The following is a 24,322-nucleotide window of genomic DNA, read 5'->3' as shown; positions in this document are numbered from 1 at the left end:
GAATTTTTAATTTTTATATTTTTAATTGCCAGAAGTTAGATTTAGCTCTTTGCTAAACCTTATGTTTCTTATATGTTCAATCCTTTTAGTTCTTTAAATATATACATATATGTCCAATATCTGATCTGATTCTGTGGTTTTTATTCTTCTCTCACATGATATTTCATTTCCTCAAGCATTTTGTAATTTTTGATTGATTGTGAAATCATATTCACCAAAGCTTTATGCATAAGAAATTCTGGAGGATGAATTTTAGGGTTAGTTTCTTCAGAAAAAAAAAAATTATTTACTTTTTCTAGACATCTGTGGACTACTTGAAATTCATTTCTTGGCTTATGGCATTAGGACCCAACAGAACTTGAATTAGGGTCTCAAATCTTTGTGAATAGTTTATTGTTTCAAATATTCAAAGGAGTCTTTATTCAGATTTCCCTCTCCCTTTGTAGCTGAGGCTGAGACAAACAAGTTTCCTTACTGGGCAGAGACAACTTCAGACAGTTCTGGAGTCATGTTTCTTGCCACCTTTTGGGAAAGTCAGCTCAGAAGGTCCAAATGAGTTCATTGGAAGGCTGAACTGGCTGCGTGGGCTACATGCACAGGAGAAGAAAACACACCCTGGACTTTAAGAGTTCTTTTTTATTGAGGCCACCTCTCTGACCATGGAGTCTCCATGGTTATAGTGATGTTTTCAGCCTTTCTGATAGCATAAATCCTAACACATGATGGGGGGGGGCGCTGCCAAAGTTGCGGGATAAGGAGCATTTGGAGGATTTTCCTGTACACTGCTATTTCTCAGCTTGTAAATACATGGTAGTAGTGGTATCAGTTTATAGTCCCTAGTGATTCCAGTTTTATGTCAGCATTTTCATTTTGGCCCTTCTTTGTGAGTGGTTTTGGGGGTATTATTGCTTGTGCTCTGTTTGTCCATAATAACTGAAGCTATAGATCACCCAGCATGGGCAATTTCCCCAGGGCAGCCAGTGGCTTTGCTGGTCATTTACCTCCCTGGAATCAAGCCCTTCCTTCATTTTCAGTCTCTGAAATTTTCTCTTACATTTTTTTTTCAAGGTCAAAGTGAAAGTGACCTCAGTCGTGTCCGACTCTGCGACCCCATGGACTATACAATCCATGGAATTCTCTAGGCCAGAATACTGGAGTGAGTAGCCTTTCTCTTCTCCAGGGGATCTTCCCAACCTAGGGATCTTCCCAACCCAGGGATCGAACCCAGGTCTCCCGCATTGCAGGCAGATTCTTTACCAGCTGAGAGACAAGGGAAGCCCTTTTCAAGGTCAGGCATGCCTTTAACATGATTGTTAAAATTTGATATGGCACTTAAATTTCTTTTTGAATATGTATTATTAGGTTCTGGAACCACAGAATTCATCAAATTATGTTGTATATCAAACTAGGGTCTCCTTCATTGCAGGTGGATTCTTTACCAACTGAGCTAACAAATAATAAACTTATTATTAATAGTTAGTGGGTAAATAATCTGTGGCTTAAGAAGAAAAGTCAGAGTAAATGTGATGGTTAAGGAATGGTTTCCAATGATCACCAGAGTGACTATAGTGATTTTGCCCCCAGGCAACCAGCTCTGGGAATTGAGTTTCTTTACATGATACTATCAATTTATACAATATTCCTTCAGAATTGCCCATATATTTATCATCTATATTGCCTCTTTTCCTTTTCATATCTCTAACCTACCATTTGGGATAATTTTATTTTTCCCTAAAAAACTACCTTTAGCTTTTTTTCCTCAGTGCTAGCCTACTTTTGATGAATTTTGGTTTTTTTTTTTGAAAATAGATGCATTTAAACTCCATTTTTTTATGGTGGATTTTTTTTTTGATGGACTGTAGAATTCTAGACTAGCAGTTATCTTCCTTCAACACCAGAGAAGGCATTTTTTAAAAGGGGAATTTCAGGTAACTTTGTCCATGGAAACAGAAGCCAGCCTTCATAGAATTGTTTTGTTTGGTCATTTTAAACTTGTCTTTGTTCCTGATTTTTCATTCCTTTCCTGACAAAACTATGTCTTATTACTTATATTACCATTCACCCCGTAAACTAATTATTTTGATCAAGGCACACATTCATTATTAAAAAGCACAGAAGTCCACCTCTGTTTCAATAACCAACAGTTAAAGTTACCAGCATAATTAGTTGACATATTACAAGAAAGAAATTGTATCATCTGTGAATTTGGAGGCAATGCCTGATTTGACCAAGTTTAATATGACACAGAATCTCATAACTCACCTCTTGATGATGTCTCCTCTGCAGTTTATATGCATTACCTTTTTTTTCTGTACAGTTAATATTAGAAAAGTAACAACCCATGTCTTGATGTTCCTTACCTCACTAAGGATGATTCCAGTCACAGTGGAAGCAATGAGCGCTCCTGTTAGTCCAATTACATTTGTAACTCCTCTAAGAAATCCATAATATCTATACAAAAATGAATGACAGTACACAAATGTAAAGTAATACAAACGCTACAGGAAAAAACATAATGTATTGAGGGTTTAAGAGAGAGAACTGTTGACTTCCTAAATTTCCCATTCCCACTATTCAAATTCCATTAAAATGTCTGAAAAAGTATATGGATATATAAGTAACTTTCTGGTTGCACTACAGAGTCAGAAAACTTGGCTTTAACAGTAAAGAATATTAATATATTGAGAAAATGAAAGCATAGTAAGAGAGAAAGCCAGCTAGTTGTGAAAACTATGTTTGAGAAACTCCAAAGGTGATGTGTGTAGGTAATAGGAACTGGTTTGGGATTAATACAAAATCGAAGGGTTCTGTTCACCTGGCCTCTTCTCACCGTCCCAGAACTACTGGTCCCAGTGATTGTTCTCAGGCAAGGAGCAATGATTACTCAGGCAAGGAAACCAGAAAATTGTTTATAAGCAACTTTGACTGGCCAATCCTGAGTGCCAAAGCCAACCTCAGCGGAAAATGAGCACTGCAGAGGGGGGAGCCACAGGGAATAACACATAAAGTAGAGGTCAAATCGGTCAGTCATCAAGAACAATCTGTTCACCTTTTGGAGAACAGAATCTGTCTAAACAAGAAATTAGTTCACTCCAGGACAGGGAGTCTTTGACTTTCCTGCCTAACACATTTCACCACCAAAGGTTGTGTGCTTTCACTTCTTCCCTTTTGTGAGAGTGAGGGCTTTTTGTCTTTTATTTCCTTGGGTCTATTCCAATCTTTCTCTACCTTTATACGTTGAATACGAGGGGGAGTATAATGCATTAGTTTATGGGTTCCTGATCAAAGAAGCGTCACATCTGGGCCTAGAGTCCCTGGTGTATGCTTCTGCTCTGGTCCCTCTTGCGCCAGTCCAAGAATTTCACCTGAAATGCACCCCTGGCCATCCCTCTTAAGGTTGGAACTACAATGGTATTTGATCGTCTTTGAACCTCTGACTTTCATTCTTGATTAATGAAACATTCTTGGCAAGTAGACCTAGAGTCCCTGGGTTGTGGAGGTGTATGTAGTCACAGGGTGGAAATTTGAGTTGTCTCTTTTTGAGGGGAGCTGGAGAGTGTCTTTTAATATGTGAAGAAGAACATTTATGGTTATGAGCAGCCACAGGTACAGATTGGGCAGAAACCATCAATTGTCTCCAGTATTCATTGCTTCCTTTTTTATTTTAGCAATAGCATCCCTGGGTTTAGGGCCACTTCTGCCTTTGGGAGCCCCTGTCACTTTTGCCTTTAAAAAATGTTTATAATATTTATAATATTGTTTACAATATTCTGTGGCTTTATTATGTGCTAAAACGTACTGCAATGCACCCTTTTTCATTTCTTATATTGATAATTTTTTTCCTTTTTCTTAATCTTATTTTATTAATTTTAAAAGAAGCAACTTTGATATTGTTGGCTTTACATATCATTTTTTTTTTTTTTTGGTCCTCATCTTCATAATTTCTTCCCTTCTACTTTCTTTGGGTTCAATTTGCTACTTTTTTTCCTTACCTACTTGAGATACAAACATGGTTACTGATTTTAAGACTTAACTGTCTGTCAATATATAAGTTTAAAGCTATACATTTCTCTCTGGGTATGATTTTTAAATGCACCTCACATGCTTATCAATGATATGTCACATTTCATTGTAATTTAAAGTATTTTCTAATTTCAAATGTGATTTCTCCTTTGACCTAAACATTAATTTCAGAGCCATGGGAGTTATCTATTGTTTGCTTTTGATAGCAACCCTAATTTCACTACCTTTTGCTTTTGATAGCAACCCTAATTTCTATGATTAAAGAGTGTATTCTGAGTGATTTCAGTCATTTAATCTTAATTCAGTTTGCTTTATGATTCAGCAGTCCCCAGTGTCACGAGTCCTGAGTGCCATGAAAGTTCCTCTGAAAATCATTACACATCCACAGTATGGAGTGGCTCACCAACCTGAGAATGGCAAGGTGAGAGCTCTTTATGCCGCATTCCTCATGCTATCCAAACCTCAAATGGTAGGTATTTGATATGGGGAATGAAAACAGTCTTGAGATTGTTTTAATGCTGGACAATTCCCTGGACCGCAATTAGTTCTAAAATTGCTCAGTCATGTCCAACTCTTTGCGACCCCATGGACTATAGCCTGCCAGGCTCCTCTGTCCTTGGGGATTCTCTGGGCAAGAATACTAGAGTGGGTTGCCATACAGTCCTCCAGGGGATCTTCCCAACCCAGGGATCAAATCCAGGTCTCCCACATTACAGGCGAATTCTTTACCAGCTGAGCTATCAGGAAAGCTCTAAGATTTTTTTTAATGCTGGATGATTCCCTGGACAGGAGTTAGCTCTAAAATTTCTTCTTCTTCAGCTGTAACATCACATGGCAAAAGCATTTTGGAAGTATAAATAGCTGCTGAAGCAGACTTTCAATTTAATTGATTTTATATTTTGGTTTAATAATGATTCAGTAGAACCAGAACAAGATTCAGATGTCTAAACTATACTTTAGTCTCACATTGAGGGAAATTCAAGAGTGCATGATCCATCCATCAGTCAAAAAGAATTAAAAGCAATTAAAAAACGTTTTGGAGCCTCCCTTTAAGAATGTCAAGGGGATGACAGTGCCTTCTTAATGCATCACATAGCATCTTTAGAATCCTCTGTGCTTTTCTACTCTTGCTACCCACCAAAGAGATGGTCACTACATTTCCAGGTCTGCTCTATCTCACTCCATTTCCCAAACAATAGTCTCATAGAACCACATCTGTGTCTCTTCTTCTTTCTTCCAGACCTTCTTTCTTGCCATCTTGGTTCTACTCAAACAAATGTAATCATTTGCTCATTCCTCAGTTCTAGCAAAGATCAAGTTCCCCTAAAAGGACAATTTAGTAATTTATCCTCTAAGAGAACTCTTTTTAATAGGCAAGGGAGGTATATGACTAGGAACATTAGGAATAAGTTTCATTTAACTCATTAATTAAAAAGTTTAAGAATTGTTTGTGACATAATATATTATGTAAATATGTTTGTGACATTATGTATTAATACATATACCCTAAATATTAAGGATGATCTAGCTTAAGAGGCTAATAATATTTCCAAATGGTATATTAGTCTATCTTCTGTGACCTTAACAAAATCACCTGGCTAATATGGAATTTGGACCCACTGGAATGATGCAATGCAGGTCAAGTTCTGTGATATCCAAGCCATTGCTGGCCAAGGTATGTCCCATCCTACTGACCAGGAACTGGTGAATAACACTAGGGAGGCATTGACTACATATAGGCAGCTCTGGAGGCAAGCAAATCTAGGTATTAATCCTCCTTCTACTTATTACTAATCATGTGACTTTACATACATTCATTTCCCTGGTCTTTGGTTTCTTTTCTCATACTTCGTGGACAATATTATCTTTCAGTGGGGCATGTCACATAAAAAATAATAAATGGTTGTTCTTGCTGGTTAGTCACCAAGTCATGTCCAACTCTTTTGTGACCCCATGGACTTGCAGGCTCCTCTGTCCATGGGATTTCCTAGCTAAGAATATTGGAGGGGATTTCCTAGCTAAGAATATTGGAGAGGATTGCCATTTCTTACTCCAGAGGATCTTCCTGACTTGGGGATCGAACGCCCATCTCCTGCATTGGCAGGCAGATTCTTTACCACTGAGCCAACAGAGAAGGCCCCCCAAATGGTAGCTATTTATAATTTTCTTAATCTATTTGTAGATACATTTTTAATTTACCTGTTTCTCAGAGTGCATATGGCCCAACTGGCATTGTGTATTCTGTATCAAATAATCCTTTTATGTCTTTATATAATTCCAAGTAGTCAGAAAACTTGCAGGCATTTTCAAGGAGGGTCTCAAAACTGAATAAATCAAATGGATACATGTCTTTGTTACTTTGGCCTTCACCTAGCATAGATCTGATGGACAAGATTCTTTACAGAATTGTGACAAATTAGAATATTCTTGGTTGATCTTTGCCTCTCTACCCCAGGCTGCAGATTTACAAAACTTCAGAGAATTCTGCTCATATTGGATCTATGTTCTCCAGAAAGTGCCAGCCCTGGACAGTGTACCCTGGAGTTCTGCAAACAACAGAACTGCTTCCATTAGTCACACTTATTATATCTAAAAAGGGTATAGCACAGTAAAAAGAGGAAACGTTTTTTGCCAACTGGATCTGAATTAAAATCCTAGGTAATATCCAAGCCAGTGGTGATATCTTAGGCTGATAATCAAGTATATGAACATCAGTTTCCTTAGTTGCAAAATAAACATTACTAATTGTTGGTTGAGGAGTGATAATGTATACTTTTTATGTCTGACCTATATAGATGCTTCTTCAGAACGTTTGGCCTGTTGACCATCAATTCCAAAATAGTTGAAATCTTAAAACATCCTTGAGAACTTAGATACAAGAAAGAGATTTTGAAAACCTACCTGGGAGCAATATCCACGACATTTATCATTAGTCCGCCCATAGCAAAGCTTGCTGTTGAATTAGCAAGTATCAGGAAAATTATAGTGCCATAGAAGTTGGAACTCAGGTAAAGCAGGCAGAGGCTGAAGAGGGAAGGCAGGAGAAGTCCTGGGGAATGATTCAGACAACAGTCAGGTGCATGCCAAAGATGGGGGATACCCCAAAATACTTGAACATATTGGCTATTTCTTACCTAGTGTGGTGAAGAGTTTCCGGATGGTGATTAGACTGAAAGTATTCCTTGTCTGGAAGATGTCTGCCATATAACCTGCTAGGACAGAAACAATCCAGCCAAACAAATGGGGGAGGGAAGACAGCAGCCCATTCTGAGGAAGAAATGTTATTGTGAGTGAATATGAGAAATGGAATGATCCCTACACTGAAATTCAGTATCAAAAATTTGTATTGTCACACAGGAAACAATCAACATGCAACCCCAGAATTATTTCATGCTACCCAAGAAAAAGAGAAAAATAGTTTTGAGGTCAGAAACAGACATCACAATCTGCTTAGTTTTCTATTGTATTATCATGGGACCTGAATGTTCTAGATAATAGAGAGGAAAACTAAGTTGGGAATGGGAAATGCTATCCCTGAGGAAAATAACAAGTAATAATGATAATAGAAGACATGTATATGGTGCTTATTCTGGACTAGCTGCTGTTAATCTTTGCAACAAATCCGTGGTCTAGTGGAAGATTACACTGAATCATATGGAGCTTAAAAGACCTTAGTGCCATGCTAGTCCCTAGGCTGGGTAGTTGGAAGTTCATTATAGAATGTCGCAAAGTGGCAAGCCCAGACTCCATTTCTAAAGGAGTCTTTCCTGGTTATTATGGCATCAAGCAACAGAAGGTTTCAGGCATTTGTACTTTTTCAAGTCAGAAAAGCAATGAGAATGCCAGTCCTTTCAGAGCAAGACATGAGTCATGGGTTCACAGGACTCTTTGCCTCTCCTCTGTGGAGAGGATTGGTATGAGCTGTGATGGATGGTAGACTCTGGCCAATTGACTTTCAGGGGAGGATCCCCATCCCTGCAGGGAACAGTGGTATTGAGCTTTAAGGTATACACAGAGGTTATTATTACAGGGAATGGGAGATACGGAATCTTTGGGAACCTGGGTGGTGTGTATTTTTGTGTGAGTGCTAGACAGGATGTCTATACCTTTTGTTCTGGGCAATGTTAACATAATAATTGGAAATGGTGAAGTCTCTAGGTAAAGAAAATCAGCTAAATAGTATGAGTGCTAAGTCACTTCAGTCATGTCCGACTTTGAGACCCTATGGACTATAGCCTGCCAGGCTCCTGTGTCCATGGGATTCTCCAGGCAAGAATACTGGAGTGGGTTGCCATGCCCTCCTCCAGGGGATCTTCCTGACCCAGGGATTGAATCCATATCTGTTTCCTGCATTAGCAGGCAGGTTCTTTACCACTAGTGCCACCTCGGAAGCCCAAACAGTTTAGGGGTGGGCAAGAGCTAGGACTAGAGTCATGGGAGAAAAAGACATAGGCACAAAGTCCTTCACAAAGTGAAGAGGAGAAGGTGTACTTACCTCTTTTACATTGACATGAAGCTTGTAGTCAATATATAGTGGCGTATAAATACCCAGGAAGGTATTTGACCAGAAAAAAGCAAAACTACAGAGGGAAATCACCCAGAGTGGAACAGACTTCAGCATAGATTTGATGGGCACTTTGATGAGTGTACTTGAGCTGACCTGGAAGGGAACCCATTAATCATTAGCGCATTAGGTCAAGCTGGAACACATATCATTTGGCACAGAATCTGGGAGATACCAAAGTGGAGCACGTAGGTTCTACCTGCTGGGTGAGAGCAGATGTGATGTATTCCTTCTCTCTGATGCTTATATATGGGTGGTCCTTTGGGTCCTCATAAAACAGAATGAACCAGAAAACACTTAAGGCACAGCCACAAGCACCTATCAGAGCAGGACAAATTAGAATTGAAATTGCTCTGTCTGTAGTGAGTTTCTTATCCAAATTTGCATTTTTCATTACTGGTCTGAGAACCTGGACCTCCTCTTTCTTTTTGGAACTTTGCAACAACGCTTACATTTTTCATAATTTTCTTTGTATCCACACCTGCCTCTCCCAACAGTGAATTTTACAGAAATGGTAGCAAACCCTCTGGCCTCTCCTAATTTCTTAGCCTCTATTATCCGCCATGTAGGATAGCTGGGCCTCCTTGCTCTTAGGCCATCATCTCTACAGATTCTTAATGTGTTCTAGTGTGAGAGAAGGGTGTAACTGGGCTCATACAGGGCTTGACAATCACCTGGTTTTGAGAAGTAGGCCTTAGCCGTACTCCTAAGATGCAGCCTAGGCCTTCAGGATCGTCCAAGTCCCATAAGAGTCTGCCAAATTATTTGTTGCTTTTGAGTTTTTTATACTAATGACCTGATCATAAGGAATCCTCTGTTAGGATAGGGAATGTATATTGCTCAGCAGTCAGGCTTCCAGAAATGCATTCATTCATTTGACAAATATACTGGTTAAATGCCATTGTGTACCATGTACCATTCTCGGTCATGGGAATGCAGCAGTGAATAAAGCAGACATATACCCTGCCTTTACAGAGTTTACTTTCTAATGGATGAGAGAGATAGTGAATAGTAATTAAGCAAAAGGTAATAAACGTCAGTGACAAGAGCTAGGGAAGAGAGTTATGGGGAGAGGAACAAAGGAGCACTATGTTCAGGGAAAGCAAGGACATTGATGTGGGCACAGATACTCCAGGCACAGATACTCCAGGCTGAAGGAGAAATAAGTGCCAAGGCCCAGAGTTATGAAGCCAGTGTCACTGGACAGGGAGCAAGGTGAGGATAGTAATAGATGAGGATGAGAGGTAATGAGATCAGACCATGTGGAAAGCTGGAGCCATTGTAGGATCTCAGACTTTTGCAACACACTTTAACACAACATTAAAAGAATAGTTTGACAGTATACCATTTCTACCTCATTCTGTGACCTGAGTGCCCAAACCCAAGGCAAAATGTAAATAGACACGAACACCTAGTAAATACACCGGAAATACAATATATTTCTCTAAATTACTATAGTCAATCCTTAGAAAATTCATTTGATGCTATTAGCTTTCTTTCAAAATGGGAAAATGGATGCTCAGAAAGGTCTACTTACTTGCTCAGGGGCACATGGTTAGTAAGTGGTAACTGGCACTTAAGCATGGATTATGTTGTCTAGAGAGGGAAAATAGCTGTAGAGGAGGAGACTGGAGAAAAGCTTTGAAGAAAGACAACAGTTGGTGGCAAGTAGAAGAGAAGAATCTCTGCAAGTCTCTGCAAAAGAGACTGAGGAAATGGCCAGAAGGATGAAGTCCAATGCAGAGAGAGCAGGACCACAGCAACTGAAATGAGAAGGAAATGCCTGATCACTGAGGTTCAGTGCATGGAGTCAAAGGTACAGGCACCAGGGAAAGAATGGTATTGTTCGGTTGATTTATGATACTTGTTCAGGTCAAATGTGGACTGAAGAACTTCAACTTGATTTATGGGCATCGAGGCTTGGACAGTTCTAACATCTGGGAGGCATATAAGGAGCTTGGAAGTCATCATCAAATGTTGAACAAACATCAACAATGCTTCTTTGATCTGGCAGAGAATTGAGGTCACAGGGCAAACCACTGCCCCCAAACCACTGCCCTCCTGTCTCTAGAGAGACAGACAGATGCAGAGAATTACAAGTTCCCAGAACAGAAGCCTAGAAACAGAAAACTCCAATGGAACCAGTCAGTAGTAGGGTAGGAAAACCTAGTATTAGATGGTTTACTGTAGGTTCAGTGTGGACAAGTTTGAGAGATGAAAAACCTGGGTGGGAGGGGGCCCAGGCTCAAGTAGACCCCTCACACTTTTGTGAGTTTTATTTCCAGAAGACCTGCCAGATTCTCACAGTGAATATAAGAAAAAAATCTCTTAATCCTCCTAGGAGAGGATGGGGAAAGTAGCCATTATTAATTACATCTAGAGCATTCTGTTCTTCACAAAAACTACTCAAGGGGAAATTATTTTACCAGAGCCTCACCAAGTTAAGAAAAGGGAAACACCCAACTCCAGACCCTTTTTCCTATCTCACTTAAGGAGGGGGCAAAACAAAACAAAACTGAGAAGAGCTTGTGAAGCTCAGAGGCACAGGCTCACCAAAACCCTGAGACCAAATCATAGACCACAGAACACTCTCTCCCCACATACACACCTTACCACCATATCAGAAGAATCCTTGCATGTTAGTGGGAATCCATCTAGAACTGCATATCCCAAACCTTATTTAAGAAGTCTCTAGAGAAACTAAAAAAACTACAGGAAAGACAAAAACAAAGACACCAGAGGAAATTGTAGCCTCTGAAATTTACGGCACACAGTAAACCAGATTAACCTGTAGCCAGTAAAACATAAAACCTCACACTAAAGGGCTATTTATTTCAGTTCATTTTAGTGTATTTTGTTGAGCTTTCAACAGGAAAACCACGAAGCATACAAAAAGACAAAAAAAACATAGTTTGAAGAGACAGGGCAAGCATCAGAACCAGACTCCGATATTAGCAAAGGTATGGAATTATGAGATCAAGAATTTAACACATGATTTAAAAGCCTGTGAAAAAGACAACATATAAGAATAAGCAGTAATGTAAGTAGAGAGACAGAAATTCTAACAATCAAAAGAAAATGCTGTAAATCAGAAACACTGTAACAGAAATGAAGAATGCCTTTAATGGGCTCATTAATAGATAGACATGGTTGAAGGAAAAAAATCACTGAACTTCAAGAAATGTCCATATGAATTTCCAAACCTGAAATGCAAATAGAATGAAAGAATTAAAAATAAACTAAACAATTGTGAGACAATTGTGAGACATATGCTGCTGCCGCTAAGTCACTTCAGTCGTGTCCGACTCTGTGCAACCCCATAGATGGCAGCCCGCCGGGCTCCCCTGTCCCTGGGATTCTCCAGGCAAGAACACTGGAGTGGGTTGCCATTTCCTTCTCCAGTGCATGAAAGTGAAAAGTGAAAATGAAGTCGCTCAGTTGTGTCCTACTCTTCGCGAAGAGTCCCATGGAATTTTCCAGGCAAGAGTACTGGAGTGGGTTGCCATTGCCTTCTCCATGTGAGACAACTACAATGGTATAATATATGTGTAATGGGAATATCAGAAAGAGAATAAGAGAACAGAAAAAATATTTGATGACTAATGGCAGTGATGAAGAGCAGTGAAATTGAGAGGATGGAAGACATATTTTCACATGGCTCTGCCATTTGCTCCCTGTGGGTATTGGAGGCTCCCTGTAGATCCACTCTCCACCCTTCTTTACCCTGCTTTGGCCACAGATGGCTGACTTGAATGAACATCAATAGGCCCCCATGTCCTCTGCTTTCCAGATAGATTTGGGCAGAAGAAAGCCTAAGCAGAATATTAGAAGGAGAGACTTGAATGAGATTAGGGTGTCTGTTTCCCTGGTTATCACCTTCCCCAGCATTGCCTCAGTCTATATTCCCTTTTATGAAAAGTCATGGGTCCTCTCAATGTAGATACCTCTACAGGACTCTCTCCTAGTGGACTCCCATCAACTACTCCCTTGCTTGCCCCTTTGGACCTGGGGATGGTATTAGCTTCTGTTTTGCTAGCACCAGATCACTGCTCTAACCCTGTGATTCTGCCACATCTTTATACCATTTTAAATAATCACTTCATAAATAGATCCCTCTGCATTAAGCCTCTATATTTTTGTCTATCAAATGAGCATAAAAGCACTCATTCACAGTCCCTTATTGACAAATTTAAAATCAAGATTTGAAAGTGATTTTCTAACTTATCTGGAAACCCTGATCCTTTATAGTTATTCCAATTTGTTGAGAATTTCATGCGTCACTCTAGAAATTAATGTGTTTGATTATGAGATGATAGGGCTTCCCTGGTAGCTCAGTTGGTAAAGAATTCATCTGCAATGTAGGAGACCCCAGTTCGATTCCTGGGTTGGGAAGATCCTCTGGAGAAGGGACAGGTTACCCACTCCAGTATTCTTGGGCTTCCCTGGTGTTTCAGCTGGTAAAGAATCTGCCTGCAGTGTGGAAGACCTGGGTTCAATCCCTGGGTTGGGAAGATCCCATGGAAAAGGGAATAGCTACCCACTCCAGTATTCTGGCCTGGAGACTGTGTAGTCCATGGGGTCTCCAAGAGTCAGACATGCCTGAGCAACTTTCACTTTCACATAAGATGATGTACCAAATCATGCTTGGGATGTTAAGTATACATAGTATACTCATATTATGTTTGACCTGTTCTGATCATTCCTTTCCCCATGAGTTTATGTAAGGGATATGTTTCTGTAGCACTGATGTTGTAGAATTGTGAAATTATGTACAATAATGCATGTATAGTTCTGAGCATGACATCTTGCTTGCAATAAGAAATGAATGAATGTTGACTGCTCTTTTTCCTTCAGTGTGATTTATGATTTTTAATATTGTTAACTTCATATAAATTATTAAATTTTGTGTTTACTTTTAGGTTTTTTAGAACTCTAAATAATGACTGGGATTTTTATAGAAAGAGACTCACCAAAAACATAAAAGACCATGGGCCATCCCAGGGAGTCACAGATGAATCCAGTGATAAGCAGGACAATACAGGGTCCTAGCAGAAGTCCTAATCAGAAGGCACAAAGAACACCTCTAATGAACGCAGGCATCTGGAAATGGAGATAATGTAGCTTCATGGTGGCAGTGAACAACTTCTAGTGAAATATTCATATAATACCAAACAGAAGAAAATAATGAAATATTTGCTTTCTTCTCTTTTTGCTGTTGTTAGAGATAAGGAAACCTCTTCTCTGTCCTAGACAGTTTCCACATATTTAAAGTGTGGATGGTTTCCAAAGCCCTTGACAGTTCAAAACAGACATATTTCTTATGTTCTAGGGCAGAACATGCTACAATGAGATGACAATGGGATTAAACATTCTAGGCTCTATGTCATTACCTGACAAACTCAGAGAAGTAAGTCGGGCTATTTCCAAGGGAGGAGCCCACTTGATCCATATTACTTGCTGAGCTGTTAATGTTATCCCCTGAAAGAATGATTAGAACATTTGATCTCTGACATGTTCTGTGAATTTAAACTCTAGTTTTTGCATTATCTTTTTGTTTTTTTAATTGGAGAAAAATTGCTTTATAATGTTGTGTTGGTTTCTGCTGTACAAGAATGTGAATCAGCCATAATTATATGTACATACCCTTCCTCTTGAGCCTGCCTCTCGCTTACTCATCCTACCCCTTTAGCTCATCACAGAGCACCAGGCTGGGCTCCTTGTGTTATACAGTAACGTTACACCAGCTGTCTATTTTTCACATAGTAGTGTATATATGTTGATGCTACTTTCTCCATTCGTCCCACTCTCACCTTCCCTCACTGGGTCCACAAGTCCATTCTCTACATCTGTGTCTCCATTCCTTCCCTGCAAATAAATTTCTCAGTGCCATTTTCTAGATTCCATATATATGTGTTAATATATGATATTTGTTTTTCTCTTTCTGACTTCACTCTGTATAACAGATTCTAGGTTCATCCACCTCACTAGAACTGAATCAAACTCATTCTTTTTTATGGCTGAGTAATATTCTATTTTGCATTATCTTTATACCTGGAACAGTCCCTTGACTACTCGGCATATAATGACCCAAGTTTCTCCAAATTCAGCTGCCAGTGGGAGGAGCAGGGTAAATAGAGAGCTGAGAAGTAATGCAAAACCAATCATTTTCTTTAAAGAGTATATTCCAGATAAATAACCAGCAGGAATTTGGCTGATGAGTACACCATAGAAGATGGAACTTAACATGATCCCCTGGATTTCAGTGCTCCAGTTATACACAGGGTTCTGAAAGAAAAAAAGGAGACGGGTTTAGCCACTCTGCAAATGATTTTCTATAATGTTCAGGAATGTGGGAAAACTGGTCTTCCAGTCTTCCAGCTTACCCCATGTAAAATATCTGCCTTCTGCCTAATCTCCTCTGTTATATGACATAGTTATTCCTAATAACATCATTTTCTGTGTGTAATTACGTTTTACCATTGGTATCCTCAACTATAACAAAGTCCTTGCTGTAAAGGGCATCATCTGTTCCTCCCATACCTGCACAGCATAGACATTTAATACTTGGTTTTTTTAAAAAAATAAAATTAGATGGAATCGGCATATTAGTTGCAGGTGTACAACATGATTGGATATTTGCTTATATTGAGAAATAATCATGACAGTAAGTTTAGTTAACATCCATGACAACATATGGTTCTAGTTCTAGTTGTGATGAAAACTTTTAAGATCTACTCTCTTAGCAACTTTCAACTATATAAGACAGTACTTTTAACTGTAGTCACCATGCCATATGCTACACCCTTATAACTTATTTTATAGCTGGATGTTTGCACTTTTTAACTCCTTTTACCCATTTTGCCCAGCCTCCCCAGACCTGTGCTACTAGCAACCACCAACCTATTCTCTGTGTCCAGGAGCTCGGTTTTGTTTAGATTTCTCATATAAATGAGATTCTATACTAGTTGTCTTTGTCTGATTTATTTCACTTAGCACAGGGCCCTCAAGATCCACTCATGTTGCAGCAAATGGCAAGATTTCATACTTTTTATGTCCAAGTAGTATTCTATTAGATATTAGTACCACATTTACATTATCTATTCATTCATTAATGAATACTTAGGATATTGTAAATAATGCTGCATTGAACATGGGATGTAGATATTTTTTCAAGTTAGTGTTTTCTTTTTCTTTGGATAAATACCCAGAAGTAGAATTGCTGGGTCATATGATTATTTTTTTGAAGAACCTTCATACATACTGTTTTCCATGGCAACTGTAGTAATTTACATTATACCACCAGTGCACTAGTGTTCCCGTCTTTCTACATCTTAGCCAATATGATATTTCTTATCTTTTTGATAATATCCATTAGACAGGTGTGAGGCGATATCTTATGGGTTTGAATTTCCATGATGATATTGAGTGCATTCTCTTACGCCTGTTGACAAACTGGACGTTTTTCTCAGAAAAATGTCTTTTAGATCCTCTGCTCATTTTTGACTGGATTTTTTTTTTTTTTTTTGCTATAGAGTTAGATGAGTTCTTCATATATCTTGGATATTAATCCCTGATCAGATACATGATTTGCAAATATTTTTTCCCATTTAGTAGGTTGCCTTTTCATTTTGTTGATGGTTTCCTTTGCCATGCAGAAGCTTTTAGTTTGATGTAGTCTAACTTGTTTATTTTTGCTTTTGTTGCCATTGACTTTGATGTCAAATCCAAAAAATCATAGCCAAGACTAATGTCAATGAGTTTTTCACTTATATTTTAAGTTTCATGGCTCTAGGTTTTATGTTCCAATTTGGATTAATTTTGAGTTAATTTTTGTGTCTAAGATAGGGGTCTAGTTTTTCCAATACCATTCATCAAAGAGATTGTCTGTTCATCATTGTAAATTCTTGACTCCTCTGTCATAGATTAATTGCCCACCTTATGTATGGGTTTATTTCTGGGCTACCTACTCTGCTTCATTGATCAACATGTCTGTGTTTATATCAATACCATACTTTATTGATTATTATAGTTTTGGGATATAGTTCAAAATCAGAGGGCTTGATGCCTCTAACTTTGTTTTTCTTTCTTATTATTGCTTTTGCTATTTTGGGTCCATACAAATTGCACTGTTTGTTCTATTTCTGTTAAAAATGTAATTGGAATTTTGATAAGGATTACATCTCATTTGTAGACTTTTTAACAATATGAATTCTTCCAATCTATGAGCACAAAATATCTATCCACTTACTTGTATCTTCTTCAGTTTTTTTCATCAGTGTCATGTAGTTTTTAGTGCATAGGTGTTTCACCTTCTTGATTAAATGCATTCCTGTGTATTTTATTCTTTTTGATGCAATTGTAAATGGAATTGTTTATTAATTTTATTTCTGCCAGTTTTTTATTAGTGCATAGAAACACAAAAGATTTTTGTATATTGATTTTGTATCTCACAAGTTCACCAAATTCATTTATTAGCCCTAACAGTTTCCTTAGTGAAGTCTTTAGAATTTTCTATATATAATGTCATGTCATCTGCAAATAGTGACAATTTTACTTCTTCCTTTACAGTTTGGATGCCCCTCCTTTTCTACCTGGCCTAATTCCTCTGGTGAAACCTTCCAATACTATGCTGAATAAAAGTGGTGGGAGTGGGCATCACTGTTTTTTCCCTGACATTGGAAGAAAAGCTTTCAGATTTTCACCATTAAGTATGATGTTATCTGTGGCCCTGTTATATTGCTGGTCTTTACTATGCTGAAGTATGTTCCCTTTATACTCACTTGCTGAGAATTTTTATCAGAAATAGATACTACTTTTGTCAAGCCCTGCTGGCCACCAGAGCCAGGTGATCAAGGCAGCAGCTGCTAAAAAGAAAAAAAAAAAAAATGGAGCACCAGAACAAGAGTGCCAGGTGAATGTAAAAGCTCCCCCTTTGGGAGATACTGGCTCTCTGGAGTACAGCAAAGAGAGAACACAAGGATGGCATTCACTGGCTTCCATCCCCAAAGAACCCCAGCAGACCCTAGATGTGTATTAAATTAAATGCTTGCGCCTCAAGTCAACAGTTTATGGTAAGCAAATAAGCCTCTTTCATAGAATGTCTTGGTGCTTTTCAAACAGCTGCTTCTGTGCTGTGCCATGGGGTAGGTGAGTCCATGGGCAAGCCATTTAAGAACCGTTTCTCAGTTCCCTTTACCCTTGTGGGATTTGTGTTTGTGAGCCCTGTTGGCTTTCAGAGCTAGACCTTTGGGTGGCTTATCTCTCAGGCGCAGGGATGATGCCCAATGCGGGGTTCAGACTCTTCACTCCTGAGGGGGATGTCTTGCTGGGTCACCTTGCCAGGGGTTTACAGTGAGATTGTGTCTCAGCATTTCCTCTTGGTTATGGGCATTTTCTTGTTCTCCTGATATATAGGAGTATTCAGCTTTTGATTTTTTTCCAGAGGAAAATTTTCCATAGGTATCTGTATATTTGGTGTGTCGGTAGGAGGAGGTGAGTCCAGGACATTCCTACAGGTTCATCTTCAACATCTCTAATACTTATTTCTTAAATATTACTAAAATACATGCAAACTCCTCTGTAGAATACCATGTAGTACTACATTTCCTGCAGTTATTAATTTCTGCTTGCCCCTTCTCATCCTCTTTCTCTATTCAGTTAACCTTGTTCACAAAACAACATATCCCCCTAACAACACACACACTGATCCCAGAGAGCAAAGTAGCAACAGAGAGAATATCAAATCATGAAGAGAAGTTCTCAGGCTGAACTATGGGAATAATGAATGAGATAATGAAGGAAGAAAGGCCATTTCTCTTCTTTTACTTGGCTCTGATGCAGCATATTTTGTTGTCTGTCTCAGGAGTGGATTCCTCTGCCAGTTTTGGCTAGGGGGTCTTGCATAGTTTTGTTGCTTTATTAAATCTAACATAAGAAATTCTTAATATTGGACTTACACATTCATTAATAAATTTTAAAGTTATCACAGAATTTCTATCAGGTTGGTAAATTTTAAACAAAATCAAATAATTATATATATATTTTTGGCTGTTTTGGCAGAGGGAAGACAGGATATTTCTCGTTTATGTGTAACACTTTCTCACCTTCTTTCCTTTTCTTTTCTATACTCAGTGTCCCTTACTGCACTCTCTTTGGTTTCTGTTCTCTTTTGTTTTCCTTGTTATTTGCCCTCTTTTCTAAAATGTTATGTCTAGTATTATTGTATCAGTTTTCTGAGTTCTGTCGATTTTTTTTTTTTTTTCCATTCATCCGCTGTCTGAGCAGAGACTTCTATCACCAAGCCATCTTGGCTTTGAGTTCCTAAATGTGCTACAGTATAGTATTCCTTCCCTAGTTATAGTCGCTTTGCTAGTTTTTAGGTTCATTTGTAATTTCAGTTTACAATTTAGGTCTGCTTTGGGAAAATAATCTGGTGAGTTTTCATATTTGAGAATGATAATCTATTCTATTTCTTCATCTAGTACTTTTGTAGAGGAGAAAACTGAATTCCTTTTCTATGACTCTTATTCGAAGAAGGTCAGTTCTCCTGGATTACAGCAGCAGATTCCTGGTGGGGGAGGGGGGGACAGGGGGATGGTGAATGTGCCAAAGAAAAGTTTCAAGCTTCACAGCTTGAGCTGCCCCTTCTTTTACTACAGTGAAGGACATAAAATACAGCTTTTGTGAGTAGCCATTTCTCTAGAAAATGGGGTTCTTGATATTTAAACCAAGGCAATGGAATCCTCAAGAATTAAAGAAAAAATTTTGAATAAAATTGATTTTTGACAGATTTTTTGAGGTACAGTTGACACAATAAACTGTGTATTTAATCTTTGTCATAAAGTATACAACTTCTTAAATTCTTAAATGTGTAACTTCACAGGATATAGAATTTTAGTTTGGCAGGTTTTTTTTTCTTACAGTACTTTAGAGATTTCATTTCTTTATGTTTGAGTGGTGTCTGATAAGAAATCTTCTGTAATTTTTATCCTTGTTCCTCTGTTCCCTCCAGGTTTATTTGAGATATTCTTTTTGTCTTGGTTTTCTGAAATTTAAATATGTATGTCTGGGTGGTAATTCATGTTGTTCTTGATTAATTTTCTTTTTAGTATTTATCCTGTTTGGTGTTCTGGATTTGTGGTTTGGTGTCTGCCATTAACTTCAAAAAGTTCTCAGCCATTAATTTTTCAAATATTTCTTTCCATTTTTCCTACTCTTTCTGATATTCTAATCAAGCACGTGTTACACCTTTTGGTATTGTCCACAGTTCTAGGATGCTTAGTTTTTTTTTAATCTTTTTCATTTTAGCTTGGGAAGTTCCTATATTCAAGTTCACTGATTCTTTCCTCACCTGTGTTGAGACTACATATGAGCCCATCAAGGCATTCTTTATACCTGTTACAATTGCCATGATTTCTACTATTTCTTTTTTATTCTAGTAATATCCACATCTCTATTCACATTACCTCTCTGGTATTGTATTCTTTTCCCATTAGACCCCTTGACATATTAATTATAGTTATTTTAAATCCCCTGTAGGAATTCCTACATAATGTGTCAAATCTGAGACCGGGTTCTGATGCTTGTTTAAAAAAAAAAATCAGGGTGCAGCACGTTGCATATAGAGCATTACTCAATGTAAATAGGGGTGAAAATAAGGAAATATTTTATTCGCTTGTGTATTAAAAAAGGGACATAAGAAAAGTATAGTGAAAAAATATTTTTTCCTATCTGTTTCCATTTCTTTTGTACTACATCTTCTGACAGGTAGTTATCAACTCATTACCTTCTGTAGGTGAAATTAACAAAACATGTAAATAAGAAAGAAACATAAATAAGAAAGAAAATGTGTTGATTTCTATTTCTCATTTAAGATGTTTTCCTTTTTTCTCTTGTCCAAACTTCTCTTGCCCTAACTTCTCTTGCCCTTTACAAATACTGAGACATATTTTAGTAATGGGACATCTTCATTTAGGTTACTACTGATGAGGTAGATCAAGACTTGAGCTTCTTTTTTGAATAGTTACTATCATATCAATTATGATAACATTCAATCTCTACACAAATTAGTTAGCAAGATAGGATTTTTAAACTTATGACTATGTGTAATATTTTTGATATACCTTTATGTTATCCTGGAGCTCCTTTGTGGAGGTGTTGGACAAACCATGTGGCTCTGTGCTGTTCACCATGGCTATCATTGTGAGGCTCATACACACACGCTGTGACATTACAATAACATTACAGAGGAGCAGGAAGACAGCGATTCCATAACGAATGGAACAAAAATATGGAACTGGAATGTACAACAGAAAATATCCATTGTTAACACAGCTGAGGCAAAAAACATATTTTAACATTAGGGGTCCAGATTTCCAAGTGGCCCTTCCTAATGTTTATTTTAAAGGGACCATTTTTAAAAACACCCTGAGTTACTCTTGGAAATAAGTCCCCTGAATAACCAGCAAGATCTTCCCTTAAGTAAACTACTTTATTCTCAAAACTTACATGACTAGTCTGATTGAGAAACTCGTATGTGCACATTGCAGAAGAAAGTTGCATTTAAAAAAAATGTGTAACGTAATTGGCCTCCAATTAAAATAAATTTTTTTTAAAAAGTAATGTATTTGAGGTAGCTTCAAACTACAGTAATCAATGCAGTGTTAGTGTGAGACCAAACAAATTCATCTATAGGAGAAAGTAAGGAGTCCAGAAAGAGAGGAATATATATGATCATATGTTTTTGAATAAATGCACTAATGCAATTCAACGGAAGATATTAGTCTTTTCAACAAATGGCCTTTCTCAAGAGAAATAAAAATATCTATGAAAGGCTTGTACTGAATTGCTTATGACAGCTTTGTTTAAAATAGCTGGATCTTTGGAATGGATGAACGTACTGTAGTATATTAATACAGTGGATATTACTCAGAAATACAAAGGAAGGAAACACTGATATACTCAACAATCTGGATGAATCTCAACAAACATTTGCTCAGCTAAAGAAGCTAGATACCAAAGAGTGAATATCATTTTTATGCATGCTATTTCTATGAATTTCAAAAATAGGCAAAATTGATTTATGTGGCTAGATATTAAATAGCAATTCCCTCTTGGTAAGGAGAGCAAAAGGACATCATGGGACTTTAATGTAATGTTCTGTGAGTCTTGTTTGTAAGTTTCCACATTTCTCAAAGCACATCTAAATATACACTTAAGATCCATATTTTATGTAATTATACTTCAATAAATATTAAAATATTCAATAATGGTGTTGGGAAAACTGGACAATCACATGCAAAAGAATGAAACTGGACCACTCTCTTATACCGTATACAAAAATTAAGTCAAAATGGATTAAAATTTGAACTCAAGACATGAAACCATAAAAATTCTAGAAGAACATATAGATGGTAAACTCCCTGACATAGGTCTTGGCAATGATTTTTTAATAAGCAAAAGTAGAGAAAGCAAAAACGAACAAAGGGCACTATATCAAACTAAAAGTCTTCTACACAGCAAAGGAAATTATAAACAAAATGAAAGGGCAACCTACTGAATGGGAGAAGACATTTGCAAATCATTTATCTGATAAGGGGTTAGACTGCAAAATATAAAGAGAACTCAATTTTGTTTTTATTTTGTATTGGGATGTAGCCAGTTAACAAACAGTGTGACAGTTTCAGGTAGACAGCAAAAGGACTCAGACATACAAATACATGTATCAACTCTCCCTCAAACTCTCTTCCCATCCAGGCTGCCACATAACATTGAACAGAGTAAAAAGAACTCACACAATTTAAAAGCAAAAATTTCTTTTTAAAAAAAGCAAAAACAAAAAAATCTGATTAAGAAATGGGCAGAACTGAAGAGACATTTTTCCAAAGAAGACATGCATGTGGTTAAGAGGTACATGTAAAGATGTTCAGCATCACTCATCATTAGGGAAATGCAAATCAAAAACATAATGGGATAGCATCTTACACCTGTTAAAATGACTTATCAAAAAAGATAAGAAATGAGTGTTGGCAAGGATGTGGACATTTTTGGACTTCGCGGGTGGCCCAGTGGTTAAGACTCAGTGCCTGCACCACAGGGGTTGTGGGTTCCATCTCTCCTGTGTGAAACTAAGATCCTGCATGCCCTGCAGTGCAGATAAAAATTTAAAAACACACACAAAAAAAGGATGTGTAGTAGGCAGACTAATGCGCCAGTCACATACATCAAACAAAATTGTGTAGAGAAACTATGAGCACATATCAGATTGGCATAGATCCAAAAGCACATTTGTTGGCAAGCCTGAAAGAAAAGAGGATGGAACCTCCATTATTACAACCCAGTGGAGGTTTTAAATTGTCTGTGGCTAGTATAAAGAAATAATTTTTCTGGCCACACCATGCAGCAGGGGGTTAGTTCCCCCATCAGGGATTGAACCTGCACCCCAGGCAGTGGAAGCTCGGAGTCTTAGCCACTGGTCAGTCAGGGAAGTTCCAAGAAATAAATCTGACTTTTAATTACTGATGTTATGTCCAGGTAGCTAGCCAAAAGTTAATCTTGTTTCTAAAAATACATCTAATTTGGAGAGGTTTTCTATGTACGGAATGTCCTTCTGTCTTTAACTTCATGGTATCACTGCATCAGAACCATGAGTGTATTACTAATTGTATCAAGCAGTTCTGGTTTTATGCCATTGTTCCTAATTTACACAGAGTGATTCTAATGTTTTTACATTTTGGATAATGTTTGTTGGAGGTTCTGTTGTAGACATGCTTTATGAAGTGTATTTGTTTCTATTTCCGTGTTAAAAAATTTTCACAAACTTAATGACTTAAAATGGCACCCTTTTAATAAAAGGCTCACAGTTCTGCAGGTCATAAGTTTTAGCATGATGTGGTTGGATTTTTCACTCCTCAAAGGTCTCAAAAGTTAAAATCAAGCTATCAGGCAAGATGAGTTCTCAAATGGAGGTTCTCTGGAAGGAGCTATTGGAAGAGTTCAGTTTTCTGTGGTGGTTGTACTTCTGTTGCCATTTCCCTGTTGACTGTCAGCTAAGAGTTCCTCTCAGTTTTAAGATGCTATGCATTATGCTGTTTGTCAGATGGCCCCCTCTATCCCCCAAAACAGCAAGGAAGAATCTCTTCTGTCAAATCCCTCTCGTGCTTTGAATCTCTCTAGCTGCTCTCTGACCTCTAGATCCAGATTTAAAGAGCTCCTGTGATTAGATCAGTCCTACCTGGATTTAAGGTCAGCCGATTATGGACCATGCTTAGATCTGCAACATCCCTTCAAGCAGCACCTACCTTGGCATTTGCTTAAATAACTGGAGGAAGGTGTATGTACACTAGGGGCCAGAATCTTGTGGGCAATCTTAGAACAATTCACTCTCTGGTCCCAGAAGATCCATGTTCATGCCATATGCAAAACATACTCACCCCATCCAAGGTTCCTTAAGGTCTCATTCTCAATATACTATCAACTCAAGTCCAAATCCTCATCAAAATGTCAGCTCAAATTTACAAAATTTAAAACAAATACAGATGAAGCTTCTAAAAGTAACCCACTATGGGTACAGTATCTATCAGCGAACTTGTGAAATTAGAGACCAGTCACACACTTGCAATGTTTCCACTTATAATGGTGGGACAGGCATAGGATATTGATACAGACATTTCAGTTTCAAAAGGGAGAGAAATGGAGTGTAAAAAGAAGTCACTGATCAATAAGAGTTTTGAAGTT

General features: G+C 37.9%; 1 protein-coding gene and 1 long non-coding RNA gene across 31 annotated transcripts in view; one reads left to right on the top strand and one right to left on the bottom strand.

Moving 5' to 3' along the window:
• The window catches only part of SLC17A1 (solute carrier family 17 member 1), a 215,238-nt gene that overhangs the window by 186,409 nt on the left and 4,507 nt on the right, over window positions 1–24,322 (bottom strand). For 22 of the 30 annotated variants that reach the window (XR_014062747.1, XR_014062743.1, XR_014062741.1 and 19 more), the window contains 10 exons: window positions 20,710–20,882; window positions 14,639–14,872; window positions 13,978–14,065; window positions 13,558–13,644; window positions 8,787–8,905; window positions 8,519–8,683; window positions 7,158–7,290; window positions 6,925–7,072; window positions 6,223–6,347; window positions 2,361–2,451 (listed from right to left, as the gene is read on the bottom strand). Coding sequence is in view for 6 of the 30 variants with exons in the window: in XM_081522124.1 (XP_081378250.1) it covers window positions 2,361–2,451; window positions 6,925–7,072; window positions 7,158–7,290; window positions 8,519–8,683; window positions 8,787–8,905; window positions 13,558–13,644; window positions 13,978–14,065; window positions 14,639–14,872; window positions 20,710–20,882 (1,238 nt within the window). In the remaining 24 variants the exon portion in view is untranslated. The remainder of the gene's footprint in view (window positions 1–2,360; window positions 2,452–6,222; window positions 6,348–6,924; window positions 7,073–7,157; window positions 7,291–8,518; window positions 8,684–8,786; window positions 8,906–13,557; window positions 13,645–13,977; window positions 14,066–14,638; window positions 14,873–20,709; window positions 20,883–24,322) is intronic. The other 8 variants (XR_014062736.1, XR_014062737.1, XM_081522124.1 and 5 more) reach the window with 1 other exon arrangement.
• On the top strand, window positions 1,873–13,769 carry LOC145518227 (uncharacterized). The gene is made up of 2 exons (XR_014062767.1): window positions 1,873–4,444; window positions 13,507–13,769. It is a non-coding gene; the product is annotated as an uncharacterized LOC145518227 (long non-coding RNA).

This window comes from Giraffa tippelskirchi, chromosome 8 (genome assembly GCF_054371585.1).
Source record: "Giraffa tippelskirchi isolate mGirTip1 chromosome 8, T2T-mGirTip1v1.2.pri, whole genome shotgun sequence".
NCBI classification, from domain to species: domain Eukaryota; kingdom Metazoa; phylum Chordata; class Mammalia; order Artiodactyla; family Giraffidae; genus Giraffa; species Giraffa tippelskirchi.
This window is presented reverse-complemented; position numbering and strand designations above follow the sequence as displayed.